General features: G+C 36.0%; 1 protein-coding gene across 2 annotated transcripts in view; it reads right to left on the bottom strand.

Moving 5' to 3' along the window:
• GMCL1 (germ cell-less 1, spermatogenesis associated) overlaps nucleotides 1-22,177 on the bottom strand; it is a 51,304-nt gene that overhangs the window by 3,648 nt on the left and 25,479 nt on the right. For both annotated transcript variants that reach the window (XM_012433961.3, XM_012433962.3), the window contains 5 exons: nucleotides 21,326-21,463; nucleotides 15,275-15,344; nucleotides 11,976-12,051; nucleotides 8,096-8,241; nucleotides 5,582-5,669 (listed from right to left, as the gene is read on the bottom strand). In XM_012433961.3, coding sequence (XP_012289384.1) covers nucleotides 5,582-5,669; nucleotides 8,096-8,241; nucleotides 11,976-12,051; nucleotides 15,275-15,344; nucleotides 21,326-21,463 — 518 coding nt within the window. The remainder of the gene's footprint in view (nucleotides 1-5,581; nucleotides 5,670-8,095; nucleotides 8,242-11,975; nucleotides 12,052-15,274; nucleotides 15,345-21,325; nucleotides 21,464-22,177) is intronic.

Here is a 22,177-nt window from a genome sequence, read left to right as displayed (position 1 = left end):
CACACACACACACACACACACACACACAATCTCTCTCTCTCTCTCTCTGTAAGAGGAAAAGTGGTATTTAAAAAAGACATCCGTGAATAAAATCAGGTGAGGCCATCACCTAGACTTTTTGGCATCACCAGAAAGGAATGATGCCAAAGCATGGTTGGTCTTTAGAAGCTTAAGACATCCTGAGCTAGTCAACATTTATATCAATAATCTGGGTGAAGGCACATTTACTAAATTTGTTGAGGACAAATGCTTTGATGATATGTATATCTGATGATAAAAATCAAGATAAAAGGCTCGGAGGAAGATTAGCCTTCTAAGGCTAATTTGAATATAGTTAAGATTGAGACAGGGAAGAGTAAGTCAAAGGGTCAACTCTGGAGAAAGAAGGAAGCCATGTGGGTATCACTTGGCTGATACCAATTCTTCAATATTAAATTGTATTAATCTCCACTCTCCATTTCTAAACAGGATAGATCAAATCCTAGCTTCATCAAATCTGTTGCTTCACCTAAAGGTTCAGTCTGCATCTCCATTTGCATTGAAGTACATTTATAGCAAAGTTCCATTTTCCTTATTCCACTATGATGGAAGCTGTGGAGCCCACCTATTGCAGCAGCAGAGCAGCAGCATCTTCCTAGGTCTCCATTTCTACTTCCAGAAAATTAGTTGTTCATCTCTATGTATAATAGATCCTTGTTTGAGGTTTTTGCAACTTATTCTATACTATTCCTCTATTACTCCCCCACATTCTATCTTAAATGTCTAAATTCCAAGATCCATAAATACAACTCACTATTGGAAATCTTCACTTAATTATAAAGTAACTGAAATTCAAACCCTCAACCACTGGCTACTATCTAACCCTTCCTTTCTTTCTGGGCCACCTCCACTTTCATTCTTACAATTTGGCTTAAAAAAATAAATTTCTGGGTATTGTTGTTGGCAGTGTTTTTTGTTGATCTGTTTTTGATTTGGGAGAGGGTCTCATTCTGTCACCCAGGCTGGAGTGTAGTGGTACGATCATGGCTCATTGCAGTCTCAGCCTCCCAGGCTCAAGCGATCTTCCTCCCTCAGCTTCCGAGTAGCTGGGACTACAGGCACCTGCCACCATGCCTGGCTAATTTTTTAATTTTTTTGCATAGATAGGGTTTTGCTATGTTTCAAGGGCTGGTCTTAAACTCCTGGTCTTAAGCAATCCTCTTGTCTTGGCCTCTCAAAGTGCTGGGATTACAGGCATGAGCTACCATGCCAAGCCTGCAATTTGGCTTTGATTCCCCATCCCAGCTTTCGAATGTCTCACCAGGTTACCTTTTTTGCCCATCTCTTAAATACCATTGGTCCTTAGAGTTCTATCCTGTCATATTCCCTACACATTTCCTGTAAGTTATCTCATCCAATTATTATTTCTAGTTCAGGCATTACTTGCAAACTCCAAATCCATTTATTCACTAGCCTATCAAATTTTCACCTTGATGCTCTCAAATTAAATATGCCCTAAACGGAATTTATCATCTCTTCACCATCACCAACACTGCGTCATGTTCATTTTCCTTCCTATAATTCAAATCTCAGGTAAAACCACTACTATAAATCAAATTGCCCAAACCAGAAAACCAAAAACCATCTGACATTTCCTCATGCACACACACGATTAAGAATCAAATTTTCAATTGCACTACTTGATTTCCAGAACCCATCAATATTTTCATCTTCACTGCTACATTCTTTAAGGTTCTCATCACTTTTTATCTGAGTTATAGCTATATAATCAATAAATTGTTTTCTTGCCATTATCATACCTTTAATCCTTCCTACATATTGCTGTCTGAGGGAACCTTCTATGGTGCAAATCCATTTAGCATGGTCTTGTAAGATGGATAGTTACAAAATAAATATATGAAAATCACTAACTTTTACATCATCAAAAACTATTAGAACAAATGATTCATTTCACATTAGCAATTGAAATGTAAAATACAAAGCATTATACTTCCAGGAAATATACAGGAACAATATGGGAAAAACTACAAATTTTAGAAAGAGACAGAAGAGAAGACCTAAATAAATATAGAAAATATCATATTCCAGAAAGGAAGATATCAATTTTCCACAAACTACTCTATATATTTAATCATATAAATTAAAATCCCCATAGGAATTTTTGAAAGGAAACTTGACAAGCTGATTCTACATCCCATACAGGAGAATAATCATGCACAAAGAACTGAGAGATTTTTGAAAAAATCATTGTTGAATAATGAAGGTGGTTTTGCATTACTAAATATTAAAATGCATCTTAAAGTTAGCCTGATTAAAACAATGCCTTGTCCTCATAACAAAGAAATCAATAAAACAGAAGTCCAGAAATGAAAGCAAGTTTATAAGTATTTTGTGTCTGATAAGGCATTTTAAATGCATTGATATATCTGGTACATTTCAGATATATCATCAAATACTCCAAAGTAAAAAACTAAGCCATAAAAAGAACAGAAAAATATATAGGTGACTATTTATATAATCCTAGTAAGAATAAGGGGGCCTAAGGATCACACCAAAAAAAAAAAAAAAAAGGATCATAAAAGAAAAAGATAGATTGTTTTGAAGGTTGAAAAGACAAATGACAAAAATGTAAAACCTGTCCAGGCATGGTGGCTCATGCCTGTAATCCCAGCACTTTGGGAGGCTGAGGTAGGTGGATTGCTTGAGGCCAGGAATTCCAGACCAGCCTGGGCAACGTGGCAAAACCTAGTCTCTATATAAAAAATACAAAAAAGTTAGCGGGGTGTGGTGGTGTGAGCCTATAGTCTCAGCTACTTGTGAGGCTGAGGTGGGTGGAAAGCTTGGGCCCAGGAGGTGGAGGCTGCAGTGAGCCAAGATTGCATCACTGCACTCCAGCCTGAGTGACAGAGTGGCAACCTGTCTTTAAAAAAAAAAGTACAAGAAAAAACTTAAAAATTAGTAAGAAAAAAATGACTATTTTAATAAAAAATTAAACAAACAATATAAACTGTCAGTTTACATGAGACATCATGTTCAATAAGCATAAAAAACCCCAACAATACCAGTAACCAAAGAAATGAAAATTAAGGGCTGGGTGCAGTGGCTCACACCTGTAATCCTAGCACTTTGGGAGGCCAAGGCAGGTGGATCACTTGAGGCCAGGAGTTCAAGACCAGCCTGGCTAACATGGTGAAACCCTGTCTCTACTAAAAATACAAACATTAGTGCACTCCAGTCTCGGTGACAGAACAAGACTCTATCTCAATTCTTCTTCTTAGAATTTATGCTTTAAAAATATCAGAAAAATGAACAAAGATATGTGTATTTCTTATAGTAATGAGAAAAATGGCCACTTTATCCAATAAAGAGGAATTATCTAAATTATGGTATAGCTAAAACAACTAATATATTGCAGTTCATAAAAATGATGCTATGAATATATATTTATTGACAAGAAAAGCTATGTACTACAAAGCGAAAAAAAAAAAAAAGCAGGTTACAATTGCTACCTCACTGTTTGATGTGTCTAGGCTCTCCCAGCCTTGGGCGCTGAAAGAGGGCCAACCCTTCCTTCTCCTGGGCCCAGGCCAGGTGACCGTATTTTGCCTCTCCCCCAGGCCTGACCACTGGGCGACCAACAAGTTCTCCCTGCCCACTGAGTTGGCCATGAAGAAGACAGAGGACAACAACACACTTGTGTTCATTGTGGCTGTTGAGGCCAAAAAGCATAAGATCAAATAGGCTGTGGAGGAGCTCTGTGACACTGATGTGGCCAAGATCAACACCGTGATCAGACCTGATGGAGAGAAAAAAGCCTATGTTCAACTGGCTCCTGAGCATGCTCCTTTTAGATGTTGCCAAAAAATTGGGATCATTTAAGTTGAATCCTGCTGGCAAATTCTAAATACATATATACTTTTTTCATCATTAAAAAAAAAGCAGGTTACAAAATAGCTAACCTAGTACGATCCAATTTTTCAAAAAAGATACAGGTGAAGGAAAAACTCAGTAATGTATCTGAGTGGTACATATATGATTGTTGTTTCAGCTGTTATATTTTCTATTTTTTCTACATCTATAACCTATATAAAACAAATACACAACTCCCAAAGTAAATCTTCTAAACTCCATCCACAGTCCTCATGCCCTGGCTCTAGTTATACTGAACTCTTCCAACTATCTTTCAATTTCTTGAATGACCCGTGTATTCCCTTGCTTGCATCCTACTCATCATTTGAGGCTTGGTTCAGGTATGCATTCACTTTAACACTTTTCCAGGAGAGGATGTTTTCCCTGAGCTGTCTTTCTTTCTCTTCCTCTAATAACCACCCCCTACTCCCGCAACTGCTCAGTTACAGGTTAGCGTCTTCTCCCTCAAAGTTGCACTCTGAGCTCATTCTATCATGCTTCTTACACTAGGCTATATTAACAAAAGCCTGTCTTTATTTCTTCTACTCCTAGCTGAGAACCAAGCACACGGTGAGGATACAAATGTTTGCTGAAGGAACATTTGGAATACAACTATTATCTTGGCTTGGTGCTTTTATAAGTCTCTGGCTGGGTTTGAGCCATGACAGTATTTTTCATGAAGTTTCAGGTAGAACATAAAGATAGTCATTGTCTATTCAGCTGCAGAGGGTACAAGAAGGACCAACAGAGAACTCTGATGGAGATTTGACTTTCTCATTATATATCTGCCTTGAAATGGACATTCCTACATACTACCTTTCATGTAAGACGGTCAGCTATAGTTTCAACAAACGGGTGGATGACCCTCTGTAAGAATGCTGTTGAAGAAGTTCTCATATAGAGCATGTGAAGTTACAATGATCACTTCCAGGGTTACCTGCAATACTAAGGATGTTCTATGACAGTCTCTTCAGTCTGAGGAAAACTACTAACTTCCCATAATTTACGTAACTATAACAGGCTCTGAATCCTTTAATAAAACATTATACCCTTTGGAATGATGATTAGTTTTAATAAACTTCCTCAATATTTTAACAGCTCTCAATTTTACTTTTAAAAATGAGCTACCTTCTCATCATGACACTTTGAAACTTCTCTGTGTGTGATGTATGAATGAATAAATGGCTTTGGAGATAATCTGGGGAACATTACAGGGTTTGCTATCTTACAAACCTAATGGGCTAGAGAATAATGCTCCTATGATATTCAGGAGCTATGGAGACATACAGTATTGTCTTCAAGATGCCTGCTGTGAATGTATAAATAAATGCACTATATACACAATGGATAAGGCACTTAAGATTCCTAAAATTATAGGAATGAATTTTAGTGCTAAAGATGCTATTCAGGCTAAACGATTATTTCCTTATAATCAGCTTTTCCCTGCCCCTCAAATCATGTTTTCTTTCTTTGTCCCAATTATGCTTCCATTGAGATGGGGTCAATTATGCACAAGTGAATGTGGTACTTTCATCTTTACCTTCAAAAGACTTTCAAACCAACTTTTAGGTCAAAATGCCATCACTTTAATGTTAATTCTACTTAAGAATTTTGAAAAGCAGATTCAAAAGACAAATATTATAATGTTACACCAGAAGATAATCGAACATACCTGATCTTTTTCAAGGGTAAGTATTTGATAGCCAGTTGTTCTACTACATGTTAGTTTTCCACTACTATCAAAAGAAGCCAAACGTAATCTAGGATTAAATAAATAAATAATAAATAAACACAAGATTATTAAACCACAGATTAAACAAGCCCTCCCTCACTTTCATACTTACTTTTTCCTCTATGTTTTTTCTTTGATAAAATACTTTTAGAAAGTCTTTTCAAACTGTAATCTGACTGCATTCAGTGACAAGCCTGTGCTATTATACATATCTGGTCAAGAGAAATAATTTATAGGCTGGGTGCGGTGGTTCATGTCTATAATCCCAGCACTTTGGGAGGCCGAGGTGGGTAGATCACAAGGTTGGAAATTCAAGACCAGCCTGGCCAAGATGGCGAAACCCCATCTCTACTAAAAATATAAAAATTAGCTGTCGTGGTGGCAGGTGCCTGCAATCCCACTATTTGGGAGGCTGAGGCAGAGAGCTGCTCGAATCCGGGAGGCGGAGTGAGCTGAGACTGCTCCACTGTACTCTAGACTGGACAACAGAGTGAGACTCTGTCTCAGAGAAACAATTTACAATGTTTTTATTGTGGTAAAATATACAGAACATTTATCATTTTGACCATTTTAAAGTATATAGTTCTGTGGCATTAAATACATTTCCACATTGTTCTCCATCCATCTCTAGAACATTTTAATTTTCCCTTGCTGAAGCTCCTTACCCATTAAACACTAACAGCCCATTTTCCCTTCCCTCAGGCCCTGGCAACCACCAGTGTACTCTCTGTACCTATGAATTTGTCTACTCTACGTAACTGATACCAATGGAATTTTATAGTATTTGTGCTTTTGTGTGTGGCTTATTTTACTTGGTATGTCTTCCAGGTTCATCCATGTTTAGCTTGTATCAGAATTTCCTTCCTTCTCAAGGCTAAATAATGTTCTATTTTATATATATACCACATTTTGTTTATCTAACATCTGTCAGTGAACATGTGGGTTGCTTCCATCTTTTGGCTATTTTGAATAATGCTGTTATGATCAGAAGTTTATAAAAATATCTGTTTAAGTCCCTATTTTCAATTCTTCTGGATCCACACTCGGAAGAGAAATTTCTGGATCATATGGTAACTCTGTTTAATTTTTTTGAGGAAGCATCATGCCATCTTCCATAGTGGCTGTGCAATTTTACATGGCCATGAGCAGCACACAAGGGTTCTAAGCAATGCACATCCTTGCCGACACCTGTTACACTTTTTTTTTCTATTTTGTTTTTACTAATAGCCATCCTAATAGATGTGAAGCGATAGCTCACTGTGGTTTCGTTGTATTTTCCTAATTAGTAATGTTGGATATCTTTTCATGTGTTTATTAGATATTTGTATATCTTCTCTGGAGAAATGTTTATGCAAGTATTTGGCCCATTTTTGAGTTGAGTTTTCTTTTTAAATTATAGTGTTGTAGGAGCTTTCTATATATTCTGGATATTAATGTTTTGTCAAATGTATGGTTACAAATATCTTCTCTCATTCCCTGGGTTGCCTTTTCACTGTCTTGACACTGCCCTCTGATGCACCAGTTTGTGATTCTGATGAAGTCCAATTTTATCTGTTGCTTCTTTTGTTGCCTGCGCTTGGGTGTCTTACGGAAGAAATCACCGCGAAATCAATTGTTATGAAGTTTTCCCCCAATGTTTTCTTCTAAGAGTCTCATAGTTTTAGTTCTTATGCTTAGCTCCCTGATCCATTTTAATTTTTGTATTTGGTGTTAAGTATAAATACATTACTTTTAAACCATACGTTCATTAAGCTATTGTCCAATTTGTCAGCTTCTCTCAGAAAAAGATTGCCAACAGCTATTGGGCAAAGTTTGACATATTAAATCCTTTAAAAAGTTAAGGATAATACATGTTTTCCTGGAAACATACCTTGCTACATATTTCTACAGTTTGGACCTTTTATTTGCTAGGAATAGCAACAAGGCGACAGCTTTAACGCTGATATTCCCTACTGGTATATATTCCAATCTATTCATTCTCCCTGACATACTAGATCTTATGATTCTGATTACTAATAATACATTTCATAGGAATGGAGCCTCTTCATTTCCTACCACTCCCACATATACTGTATCCAAAGTTCTACTAATGTTGCTGTTTTTGTTGTTTGAGACGGAGTTTCACTCTTGTTGCCCAGGCTGGAGAACAACGGTGCAATCTTGGCTCACCGCAACCTCCACCTCCCAGGTTCAAGGCATTCTCCTGCCTCAGCCTCCTGAGTGGCTGGGATTACAGACGTGCACCACCACGCCTAGCTAATTTTGTATTTTTGGTAGAGACAGGGTTTCTCCACGTTGGTCAGACTGGTCTTGAACTCCTGACCTCAGGTGATCTGCCCACCTCGGCTTCCCAAAGTGCTGGAGTTACAGGGTCAGCCGCTGCAGCCAGCAAGGTTTTATTTCTTATATTTCCTCTGGAGTGAGAAGGGGTGGGCTGGGGAAATCTCAGCCTACCTAAATGCTATGCTCCTTCGAGGCTGTAAACTGACAGATCCGCTACATGGCTGATTCAGCGTATTGCGTTTGAAAATGACATATCGATTGGTGTAAGTTACAAGTAGGTCGAAGCCGAAGTTAAAACCTGTCCAACGCCAGCAGTACTAAAAAACACAAAAGAAGAGTTTTTATTTCAGTTAAATAAAAAAAACTTATTTCAGTTAAATAAAAAAATAGACACATTTCACTTTATCATATTAGCAAGTCAAAAATAAAAAATTCAAAATGTCTTTTTGTCTCTAACCCATTCCAAGTATTTCCCTCATGGGTGGTCGACTTTTTGTCAGTGCCTTTTTCTTAAGGCTTACCACCCAGAACTATATATCTAAGCCAGAAAAGCTGCCCTTATGATCATAATTCTCTAAGTTAATTTTTTCTTCATGATCAGTTTCCTTATATCTCCACAATGCAATTCTACCATAAATAATAAGGCTTTTCACTGTAACTCTAAGCGGGTATATAGCTTAGAGAACTTAAGAGTCTAGATGGGGGTAATTAAGAACCCATTAAGATCCACCTTGCTTTAAAAATACTCAAAATACCTTAAGTAATTATCCAACAGACACACAATTGGGTTATTTTAAATATCATCATGAGTTCACAAGTTTGTTTATTCTATCAGCTAATAGTTAATGTGAGCATATCAGATAAGGTGGTGTGATACAGAGAAGTAGTTAGGGCTTCAAGTGTTTAGCTGACACCTGAATTGCAATTCAGTATTTAACTGATATTTATGGAGCAAATATTATATGCCAGTCATTCCTCTAAGCAACAGAATCACAGTGGTAAATAAAATACAGTTTCTGCCCTAGTAGAGGTGGCAACTGTAGGAGCAAAGCTTTTTTTTTTTTAAGAGACAGGGTCTTCCTATATATATAGCCCAGGCTGAACTCAAAACTCCTGGGTTCAAGCAATCTTTCCACCTAAACCTCCCAAGTAGCTGGAACTGCAGGTGCAAACCACTGTGCCTGGTTGAAGCAAAGCTTTTGAATAGGTGAGCATGGATAGAGTCCAGTACAAAGAAAGGGAATGGACTAAGATAGAAGTAGGCAGTTCATTATTCTAATAAGAGGAAAACCATAGCGCACAGCTATAGATGTAGGTAGATTGGCAGAATTACTAGTAACAGGATGTACAGATTCTCTTTTCATTATAGTAGGCAGCAAGGCCATCAGATAAGAATAAGGGTGGGAGCATTACCCTTTTGAGGAGAGAAAGTATGAGTTACCTCAGCTAGTGGGAGGATCAATTCACTAGGGAAATGTAGACAGATTACGATGCTAACCTACTTGAAGTTTATGGTTACCACATTCAAGTAGAACTCAATGGGGTATGGTGTTTGTCTTTAGTCACATTCATCTGTCTGGATGCAAGCATGGAGTGCAAGTTTAACAAGAGCTGAAGTTTAGCCAGCTGAGTTTAACATGTCAAAGAGAAAAAAGAAAAGTTAAGAGTATAAGCAAGGGACCAATTTTAAGATGGAACATAAAATATAAATCAGGAAAAGAATTAGAAATGTGAGAAAGGCGATAGGAAAAGGTTGTAAAAACAATGTATTGTATATCCAAATGGGGTTAAAAAATAGTTGGGAGTCCAGGTGTTAGAGAGAATGAGCTAGAAAGACAAGGTGGGGTCTGAAAACAGGATGCCTGAAATGGAGATTTTGAAAGTGATGTAGTAATTAGTAATGCAAAAATTGAGGGTATGTTCATGGGAATGGATGCCTGAGGTAGGGTGGAGCACAAGAACATGGGGGAAGGAAGGTCAGGGAATAGAGATATTGAAATCATCAAGACTGATAATAACAGTAGTGGTAAAGAAGGGAAGTGAGGGGTGGGCGTGGTGGCTCACACCTGTAATCTCAACAATTTGGGAGGGCAAGTTAGGAGGACCACTTGAACCCAGGAGTTCAGCCCAGGAGTTAGATACCAGCCTGGACAACAGAGTAAGACCCTGTCTCCACAAAAAATTTTAAAAAATTAGTCAGGTGTGATGGTGCGTGCTTGTAGTCCCAGCTACTTTGGAGGCTCAGGTCGGGGGATCACTTGAGCCCAGGAAGTTAAGGTTGCAATGAGTCATGATCGTGCCACCGCACTCCAGCCTGGGCGACAGAGTGACAGACCCTCAGCCTGGGCAACAGAGTGAGAGACCCTGTCTCAAAAAAAAAAAAAAAAAGAAAGAAAGGCAAGGCAAGGCAGTGAGCTCAGTGAATTATGGCCACAATAAGGGTAATAGGTAGTATAGTAGGAGCATTTGCTTCAAAGTAACAAGAAGATCTGGAAGCAGCAACAAGGAAGAATGTGGACTGAAGAAAACTATTCTTTTATACCCTGAACATTTATCATAATATAAAGGCAAACATAGGCTGGGTGTGGTGGCTCATGCCTATAATCCCAGCACTTTGGGAGGCTAAGGCAGGAGGATCTCTTAAGCCCAGGAATTCGAGACCAGCCTGGGCAACATAGGGAGACCCCCATCTCTACAAAAAGCAAAAAATAAAATTAGCTAGGTGTGGTGGCACATGCCTGTAGTCTCAGCTACTCCGGAGACTGAGGTAGGAGGATTGCTTTAGTCCAGAGTTTTGAGGCTACAGTGAGCGATGATTGTGCCTCCGCACTCCAGCCTGGGCAACACAGTGAGACACTGTCAGTCAGTCAGTCAATGCAAATATAAAACAATCAACTTTTAAAAATTAAAAATAAAGTCAAAATGAGGAAAAGTTTGGGAGAAAAATAATCAAATGGGTATCTATATAAGGCTGATTTTTTAAAAATAAAAATTATGATTACTTGGGGGGAGTGTTTAAAAATGTAGTTCATGTCCCATTAGTGGATTGTAAAATCAATTTAACAGGATGCAATCAGATTAAAAAAAAAATATTAAACAGATGGCTAGGCATGGTGGCTCATGCCTGTAATCCCAGCTATTTGGGAGGCTGGGATGGGAGGAGCACTTGAGCCTAGGAGGTCAAGGCTGCCATGAGCTGTGGTCATGCCCCTGCACTCCAGGTTGGGTGACAGAGGGAGAGCCTATCTCTAAAAATAAATAAATAAATAAAAGTATTAAATAGAAAAAAGAATCTTTGGATGCACTGGGGTAAGTATTGTTTTTAAATACTTTTCTTTCACTTATATACATTGGGTGGTAATAAAAAAAAGGTAACTTTTGTTTTTGAGATGGAGTCTTACTTTGTCGCCCAGGCTGGAGTGCAGCGGCATGATCTTGGCTCACTGCAACCTCCACCTCCTGAGTTCAGAGGATTCTCATGCCTCAGCGCCCCTGGTAGCTGGGCTTACAGGTGTGCACCACCATGCCTGGGTAACTTTTGTATTTTTTGTAGAGACAGGGTTTCACCATGTTGGCCATGCTGGTCTTGAGCTCCTGGCCTCAAATGATCCACCTCAGCCTTCCAAAGTGCTGAGATTATAGATGTGAGCCATTCCACCTGGCGGAGGAAAGGTAACTCCTAATGTGGGTAACAATCAACGAATTTGAATGTCTTTGATTTAGGATAACTGTAACACAGAATCACTTTTAAGACTATGGAACAGATCCCTCATAATTTCTTCTTTATCTTAATTTCTGGATTGCTAAGGGACCCTCTTCTTGCATCTTTAATCTGAACTCAAAATTTAAGTTCAGCAGTCTCATACAAGTCTAAGTAATCAAACACTAGTGCGTGTGGTGGCTATAACTCCTTGCTCAGATCATGCTACAGAAAGTGTATCAAACAAGCTCTTGTGAGATGTGACAAGTGTCATGATTGTTACTTACAAGTGCAGGATGTGCTGATAATACAATTTGTATGAGAATATTAACAGTCACAACCCATACTTACTTCACCATCTTTGGCAAGCTTCCTACCACACCTCATGCTATTTCCCTCTAGTTCTTCTTTATTGATTTCTTGAGGCCTAAAAATATATATAAAACGTGAATATATTTAAAACATATTTTAAATCATAGAAAATATGCAACTAATAAAAAAAAACCATGAGTTAAAAACAGAAAATGTTGCTACCAGATTTAAAAATAAATTTTTGTGGTACAGATAAAATGTGTTGATTAAATTTAGTCCATTACTGTCGCTAGATTAAAAAAAAAAATTAGTATCTTCTATGTTTCACTTATTGCCCTGACTTCTGGATTACTTTTATTAGGGCTCAGACAAACCAGTGAAGAGGAAAAAAAAAAAAAAAAAATGCAAAATTCTATTTGCCAAAAAAAAAAAAAAAAAAAAAACCCAAAATGTAAAAGTCTAACTACTAAGGAAAATAAGTTAAAATCTATTATTTTTGTAAATAATATATGACTTAATATCACCTACCACTTAGTATTACTTGTTTCACATGCAAACCATTTTTCATACAGTGTAACTATGTAAAATCAACATTTAATAGAAAATGGCTGTAGAATTTTATCAGTTAAGTCTTTATTTGGTTCCTTAGTTTAAAAACCTTAATCAACTAAGAGAAACACTGTTATCTCAAGTTGTAATAAATATGTTATTATTAGTTTCCTAATTCTAAATAATAGCAATACAATACATTTATTCATGTATTCACTTACAACATGAAGTGCCTAGAAATTGGGGACAATAATAATATATATAATACATAATAAAATAATGAAACAAATATAATAAATAAATGTAAATAAGACTAATAAAACACATCCTTGATATCCAAGACCTGAGTTTAGTAGGGAACTAGACATAAATAAAAATTATAATACAGTTAATTATGATAATATTAATAATTTGTAGTTTGTGATATTAAGAGCATGAAGAAGGTACAGATTTATTGCCCAAGGTTAGAGGGGGATCATTAGAGAGTAAATATTATTTGTGCCTGAGTAGAAGCTTGTTGGGTGGGGTGGAGGTTGGGGGGTGCATTCTATGGAGGAGTAAGAGTATTCCAGGCAGAAGAAACAGTGGATAAAAACGAACTGGAGCATAACAGAAAAACAAATGTAAAGGAATTTAATGCAGCTGCAGCATATGAACATAAGAATTTAGTGCACATTTAGCGCAGATGACCATGAAAGGAGATGAAGCTAAAGGCATCTGGGATAGAATGCAGCAGTCCCCACAGGCCATGCTAGTAAGTTTCAACTGCTCCTGTAGGTAACAGGTTCCCAAGCATTTATTCTGTAACTTTTAAACTTTTTATTATGAAAAACTGAAAACAGAGAAAATACTATAATGAGCCAAATTTTCTTACCATCTAGCTTCAATAATCTTGAATAGCAATACTATAATCCCTTAACTATCATCAAACATCCCTGGACATATTTAAGTAGAGAAGTGACACAGTTATATTTCTCTTTTAGAAAGATAACCCTCTTGGCAATGTAGGCGAGAGCTTGTATGAGGAGAACCCCAGAGGGAGACTTTACACCAGATTATAACCTAGCATCCAGGGAATATAGTGTCTTCTTCATTTTAGCAGTCCTGCAGCAGTGAGTAGATGCTCAGTATTTGCTGAACAGAACATTTCCTAAGGGGGAATCTTATCATACACAGTTGACCCTTGAACAACAGGTTCAAACAGCTTGGGTCCATTTACACATGGATTTTTCTCAACCAAAATCAGATTAAAAAATGTAGTAACTGTGGGATGTGAAATCTGTGTATATGGAGAGCCAACATTCTGTATAGTGGGTTTCACAGGGCCAACTGCGGGACTTGAGTATGTATGGATTTTGGTATATGCAGGGGTCCTGAAACCAGTCCCCCTGAGATGACTGTACTTCTTAAGGCAAAAAACTAAACACTTATTGTAGTGTAGCATCTTAGATGAGGCTCTATATTACCCTCAATAAGGATATGGATGAGGAAAATCTTGAAAAACAAAGAACATCCAAAATTAAAAAACTGAATATAAAGAAGTAGGATGATTTATAAGTTGCTTCATACACTACAAAATGTTTCAGTTCTCAACTCTTTTAAATAGCTAATTGTTACTTCATACGCTACAAAATGCTTTAGTTCTCAATTCCATTAAATAGCTTATTTTTTTGTTTCAATTTATTATCTATATTTCAACAATCTTACTATATTTATGCTGGGTAAATATGCTGGGAATATATTTAAAAATATATATAATTATAATCAAAGTAGAAACTAGGATCCTGGATAACAAAAATCTCATAATCATCACAATTTTATGTAATACTTTCATATACTTACTGTTTGGATGAAAACTTATAATCAGGTCATTATTTTAAAAAATTCTTTGGTATATAAAAATGAGTTCAAAGAGATCGGGGCAAAACATTAAACTTCAAAGGTCTTTCTGTATACTCAGTCTCTTCCTAATATCTATATTAAGAAGCTAGCAGAAGGATCAAATCATAAATATAAAAGTTCTGTGAACTACAAAGCACTATATATCTTTCCCTCAAGATGAAGAAAAAATATTAATGTTTTGTGAGAAGGTATCTGTAACCAGATGGTTTTTTTTTTTTTTTTTTTTTTGAGACAGAGTCTCACTGTATCGCCTAGGCTTGGAAGTGTAGTGGAGAGATCTCGGCTCACTGCAACCTCTGCTTCCGTGGTTTAGCAGAGATGGGGGTTTCACCATGCTGGCCAGGCTGGTCTCAAACTCTTGACCCCAAGTGATCCTCCTGCCTCAGCCTCCCAAAGTGTTGGGATTACAGGTATGAGCCACCATGCCCAGCCTGGATGGTTTTTAAATTCATTTTAGACTTAAAGATCTTCAAAACCTATTTATTACATTAATCAGAATTTGACAATACTATCATAAATAAGAAAAACAGATTTATCTAGACATAAATATAAAAATTACGATTTATGAAAGCATTATCTCAAGTAATAGTTCAGTATGTTGAAAGAAAATCATGATATTAAGTGAAACAACGTATATATGGATTACATGTTCAATTCTACTAATAAAGCACATTACATTTCAATAATTGCATTATACAATCTAATCGACCAGAAAGATATTTATAAGACTGATAATGTTGCAAAAACATAATGAAAAGTGATTATATGATCTTTACTTCAACAGTTTGAATTTTTAAAACTGTTAATGATTTTTCAAGATAATGAATGCATTAAAAACTTCATAGCAAATTTTTAAAATGAAAAATGATATGGTATAATATACTTACCCCACCTCACTGTCTTGTTCTGCCCGAAGCATTGCAAACCACTGCTGTTTATATACAGAAGATAGCCATTCTGAAATGTAAGAATAAATTCATAAATTCATTAAAAAAATTCATAATGACTGAAGAACATAAAGGATTTATACATTCCTAATTGATAAAATTGTTACCATGTCTAAATACAAGTTTAAAATAGCAATTTAAAGAGTAGGTAGCTTATGCCAGGCACAGTGGCTCACTTCTGTAATCCCAGTACTTTGGGAGGCCAAGGCAGGTGGATCAGCCTGACTAACATGGCAAAATCCCATCTCTACTAAAATACAAATATTAGCCGGGTGTGTTGGCGAGTGCCTGTAATCAGCTACTTGGGAGGCTGAGGCAGGAGAATTGCTTGAACCCAGGAGGCAGAGGTTAGAGGGAGCCGAAGTTGCCACTGCACTCCAGGCTGGGCAACAGAATGAGACTCCATCTCAAACAAACAAACAAACAAACAAATGAAACCAGTAGGTAGCTTATATTTTACAAAAATACTATAATGGCTTAATGATCTTTAAAGTGGTAAAGATTATATAGCTCTGTCTCAGGCTAGACTGTACTTAAATTGTATACATTTAAATTGGGATGTAAATCCCTAGTTAAAAGCATATTCTTGCATTTAATGGTTTCCTTTTCATAGTTCATATTAATTTTTCAACTGTAAAAATCATACCTGAAACTATATTTTTAGTTTTTACAGAAGTTCTGACAGAAAATTGAATAAACTCTTTCATTATTAACATCTAAAAATAATAATGAATTTGTTTTTTGGGAAATAAGCCATCCCTAAATTAGCAGATGAAACATGCACACTCAATAAATAATTCTAGAATATTAGATTTAGATAATATAAAAATTAAAATATTTTATATTCTAAATAGAATAAAAATTTAATTATAGATATTCCTTTAATAATAAATACAATTTTTTTCCACAAAAGAAGCCTGTGTAAGTGGAAATGTTAATTATTTTAGATAAAAACAGATTAAAAATAAAAGTAGGCCAGGTGAAATAGCTCATGCCTGTAATCCCAAGCACTTTGGGAGGATGAAGTAGGAGGATCACTTGAGCAAAGGAGTTATCGACCAGCCTGGGCAACATCGTGAGACCTGGTCTCTTCAAAATTACAAAAATCAGCTGGACACAGTGACATGTGCCTGTAGTTCCAGCTACTCAGGAGGCTGAGGCAGGAAGCTCTCTTGAGGCTGGGAGGTCAAGGCTATAGTGATCCCTGGTTATGCCAATGCACTCAAAACCTGGGCAACAGAACAAGACCCTGCCTCAAAAAAAAAAAATAAATAAATAAAAGTAGAATCGCTTAGCACTATTTATCTCTCTGCTTTGGTTTATTCCCAATTAAAATGGGTAGTTTTTCTATTTTCTTAAGTTCTTAAATTATTTCTCAATCTCTATCTAAAAAAGGCAGAAAAATTATAGTGCAATTAAAACCTGATTGTCACTTCCTAGGTCTCTACTTAATAAATGTAATCAGGTGACTTCCAATGATTTACTGGTGTCTTTCCTTAAAACATCCTATAAATACCACCCCCCACCTTTTTTTTTTTAAAGAGACAGGGTCTTGGTCTGTGGCCCAGGCTGGAGTGCAGTGGCCCTATCTTGGCAAACTGCAGACTTGAACTGCTGGGCTCAAGCAATTCTCCTCTCAGCCTCCAGAGTAGCTGGGACTATAGATGTCTGCCACCATGCCTAGCTAATTTTTCCATTTCTTATGGAGAAGAGGTCTCCTGCCTAAGCCACCTAAAGTGTTGGGATTATAGGAATGAGTCACCACATCTGGCCTAAATACACTTTTGAATTTTTTCTTTCAGGGTCCTCCAAAATTATATTCTTGCTATTATAAGGAATAACAAAGTTAAGTGTCTAGGATACAGACAATTTGTCTTCATAGGTAAATACTAGCAGCAACTATTGCATGACTCAGTACACATACACACATATTTTTTTAAATTCTAAAATATATATAATATATATATTTTAAAGTTGATATCTACCTATTAAAATGCCTGGAGTTTGAAACTCATTGATCTAGAGATAGAATATGGCATTTCATGATTCATTTGTAAAACTGGAAAGAAAGAGTTACACACACGTGTATATTCTCAAATATCATGTAAGATGTAGCCCATAAAAATGTTTCAAAATTTAAATTCCAACAATTTTTGTATAACCTCCTTTAAAACCAAAAGCATTTTAACAAGTTAAAACCATGAGTACATATTTTTATTCCTCTTGTCATGCCTTAATCCAAAAGAGTAAAAAGTCAAACTTGAAATCTTTCTGGTCATTGGTAGCCTAAGGATTCTAGGTCCCATGTCTCAAAAGTAGCATTCCAAAAATAAGTCAATGTAACACAAGTTCAAATGCAATGTTAATAGCATTGCAAAAGGAAAAAAAAAGAATCCCTGGTAAAACATGGGATGAAAATAAGTGAAGTGAGTTCCTTTACACAGAGTTTTCAATATGTTTGTATGCAGTCATCTCCAAAAAGGAAGAAATACTAGGCAGAGTTTGCCAGATCCTTTTTGGCAGAGAGCTACTGTCAGCTGGAAAGACACTGAAAAAGTGCCTTCAAGAAACTTTGACTAAGTAGACTAAACTTTGATTAAATAGTAGAAAGTTTCAGAACTTAAACTTTATCAGACCAAGGTCCAAAACAAAAACTCAAAATAGGGGCTGGGTAGGGTGACTCATGCCTGTAATTCCAGCATTTTGGGAGACTGAGGTAGAAGGATTGCTTAAGGCTAGAAGTTTGAGAACAGCCTGGGTAACATAGCAAGACTCTGTTTCTACCCACCTGCCCCTCCCCAGGCCACAGGCGGGGAATAAAGAAGAGCACGTAAAGGTGGTATTTGACAGTGTCATGGATACGATCTGCAGCTGAGATCTAGCCTATAGCAGTTTTGAATGTAAACACAGTATTTTCCCAATGGAATAAGTAAGCTAAGTTAGATTGAATTTATTTAGATTATATCCCTAGTTTCACACAAAGAATATGGGGAAGGGAAGCTCTAAAACCATATTATTTGAAAATCTCATGTCTTACATTTACAAACTTTAAAAACCAAAAAAAAAGATACTTCCTAATTTGCCCAGTATTTTTTGTTTAAGTGAAGGGAAAAGTGTATCTTCAGGTATAAATACACACGCTTAAATCCACTTAAAACTAATATGACTTATAGCAAAAAACTAAGCCTACAAGTTGAACTACTTTATGAAACACATAAATCAGATATAGATGATGAAGATGAGTGACCAAAAGTTTACATAAAAAAAAATTCCTACATGGACAAATAAGATCATCTAGGTATAAAATACTAACACAAAATTACGGAGAAGCCTGGCTCAAAAATGCTTACGTATAATATAAAAATCTAATCTGAAGCTATTTTCTGAATTTATTATATGGATTTATATACCTTTTCATTTTCAGTAACTTATTTTCACAAAACTGACAGTGAGGTAATTGGGTAGAAAGTTTGAACAGAGTGGCAGAAATTGATACAATTGCTGAAGGAAATGAAAAAGAGGAATGATGAACTAAAAGTAGTATAAGAAGGCCCAAGGTTCAAGCTTAGTGTTGAAATGTGAATTTCAACCAATACGAAGGCTGTAGAATGCTCTGCAGCAGTACTCAGCACAAAGTGGAGGGTATAGGAACAAAGAAGGTTTAATTTAGTTTTATGATTTTGCCAAGTGAAGGACACAGAGTTGAAGAGTGACCTAACATGATCTATCATGAAATCCAAGCCTGAGAGGGAAGAAAAGGCAGGAGAGGTTTGAAAGACTGGCAGAAAATGGAGGACTTAAAGTGGATTGGATGTTAAAGAGCAGTGTAAAAGGGAATGAGGCTATGAATATGCTACGAGTAAGCTGAAAACTACCAGGTTTCTGATGCTGAGAAATTCTGAGTTCACAAGGTTCATGACATATCCAGGTTTTAGGTAGAAAGTGCTTAATGTTTGGCAAAGAGGTCAAATAACTAGGAGACTGGGAGCTGAGGTCAAATAACTACTAAGAAGCTGGGATATTAAATGGATTTGTTCATATGGACATACCATGTGACCACATGGCGGGGAGAAATAGACAGTAAATCAAGTGTCCAAGTCTTAAATGAATGCAGAGAAATGACTAGGGGTCAGGAGAGAAAACAGGCTCAGATAGCAGGCAATAATAGTTTGGAAAGTGCACACTGAGGGGGCTAGGACCGTGGTCTCCTGACCCTATATTAGCAGGGCGTGAGAGCCAGAAAGTCTTCTACCGAGGGAAAACAGCTTCTTCTGGAAGTTTAAAAAAAAAAAAAAAAAAGGAGGAAAGAGATGGAAGATTTTGAGATTTTGTTGTCTCTGGTTCCAGGGTACATGGTAGAAAGGTCTGGGAGGAATGGTCACAAGATAGGTCAGAGGTACCAAAGTGGAGGAAAGCATGCCAACAGTATGGAATAAGACAGTTAATGAACCTAATGACCTAAGATAAACCTTGAAATTTATACATAATTCCATGAAATAATGGAGTTCGACTGTACTTGACACAGCTGAATCCTAAAATAAAGCACTTCTATTCAAAGTCCTGATTCAACTTTTAATTAAACATGTTTCTAAATTTTTCACCTAAACATGGTTAAACCTATGTACCCAAATTCCCCATATTGCCAAATGACTAACTGTGATTAATGTTAACATGTTTGGCACTATTTCTGAAAAATGATCAATGAGCTTTTAGGTTGATTAATCAAAATAATTTCAACTTATTTCAAATCTAAGATATATTCCTACTGAGAGTATACACCAATCTACCTCAATATGTGAACTAAGTGGCTTCCTTCTGTCCCTTACAATGTGATAAATAATCATCTGTAAGATATAGTAACAATGACTGAAATCTGGCAAAAAAAATACAGATCTAAATTCTTTCTGATTTTATACTGGATAAAATATTTTAGACTAGAAATACTTATACCCATCTTGCAATCCAAAAATATAAAGCTTATCCACTTGCATCACAGGCACATTTAAATTAAACTACTTTAGAACAAACTTTCCCCCAATCTCTTTCAAAATTCATTTGCAAAAAGCCTTAAAAGGAAGTACAATTAGTGTGGCATATGTAATTGGCTTTGGCATCTAACATTACATCATTGTTAGGGCCTGGTATTTAACAGATACTAAAACTATTATAGAACTAATATACTATAAGGAATGTAAAATTCAGAGAATTTGTGACTTAAACTGTATCTATAAACTTGCTAAAGTGATTTTATAAAAATGCATTACTTCCAAATATACCAGAAGAGTTAATTCTAAGTTTTCCTTCCCTTAAATTCCTTTCCAAATAAGTATAAAGATTTCAGGAATAATTTAAATCTACAAACATACAGCTATGTCACAATTAAGGTGTTAAAAATAATCACAACTTTTTAAACAAATATATAACTAATTATTACTACAAACATTACATGTAAATCTTCAAACAAATTCTATTTTCCATTTCTTATGTGTGTATAGTACTAAATGGAATCTTTCACAAGCACTAGAGATTTAACTCAGAAAGGTAAATCGGTATTTATTTCAAAAAATTTGAACTATAATTAGCAAAGATACATTTGCTTCAACATGAAGTTTAAGACTTTAGAATAAAACCAAAATAAACAAATTTAAGGAGCACTAGTAGAAAAAGTAGTTATGATCTTTAAATACTTCAAAAGTCATTTTTAAAAGTCTGATCCAAAATCATGGTTTATTAAAGAACATCCATGTTACAGAATACTAGATAATGATTTAAATATTCTAGAGAGTATTTAATGAAATATGATATGAGAAAATACTCATGTAAGCACAGAAAATTACCTCTATAGTATGATTCTACTTTGGCATAAAAATGTATACCTTTTTGGGAATAATAATAATTTCTATTTCCTTCATTGCTCTTTTCTATGATCTATATTACTGTTATAATCAGAAATATATTACTTAAAATTACACAGTCATTATGTTCTCTTACCTGAAGGTACTATAGTATCTTGTTCAATAATTCTTGCAGAAGCCAGGTCACTGATAATATATTGTAATCTTAAATGTCTGAATACTGACACAAATGGTTTTCCTTGTTCAGTTTCAAGAAAGGACATACCTTCAAAATCTATAAAAAAACCATGTAAATTAAGCAGCCATTCTTTTCAAACCTATTATTCTTAAATGTTTTTATGGATGGGGGATACTCATGTACACTCATGTCTATGAGAATACAAAATAAGCTAGTTTTAAAGTTTTCAAGAATTTTATAAATCTTAGGTTTACAAATGAAAACATAGGGAGATTTAAAAATCCCAGGAAATTAACTTTGGCCCTAATGAGACCCTTGGGCTAGGAATTTAGCTGTTTCTGGGGATTTGGCATTTACAGTGCAGCAAGTTGGTAAAGGAAGGCTTGAGAAAGGTACTTAGGGTTACATTCTCTTGCCAGAATCCCCCTCCCAGGAAATGAATAGGCAGTGAAACTCTAGAGCCCAAAAGCCTTACTCAAGGGTAAGGTACACAGGATAAAGAATATTTCTTAATTTCTTTTAACTTAAATTTCAGCTACATGTAATGAACACTAGTTAATATATTAATTCTCCATTGAAATATAAAATAAGAAAGACATTGTACGGCTAGCTGTGGTGGCTCACGCCTCTAATCCCAGCATTCTAGGAGACTGAGGCTGGCAGATCGTTCACGCCCAGGAGTTCCAGACCAGACTAAGCAACATGGTGATATGCCATCTCTATTTAAAATAAAATAAAATAAAATAGACAGACATTGTAGCCATAGATTTGCAATCGTTGGGTAGTATTCAGTTATTATTAAGATAATTC

The sequence above is a fragment of the Aotus nancymaae genome, unplaced genomic scaffold (genome assembly GCF_030222135.1).
Source record: "Aotus nancymaae isolate 86718 unplaced genomic scaffold, 86718_ANA_hifiasm-v0.15.2.pri h1tg000057l, whole genome shotgun sequence".
Lineage (NCBI taxonomy): Eukaryota > Metazoa > Chordata > Mammalia > Primates > Aotidae > Aotus > Aotus nancymaae.
The sequence above is the reverse complement of the archived record's forward strand: the minus strand, read 5'-3'. Positions and strand labels throughout refer to the sequence as shown.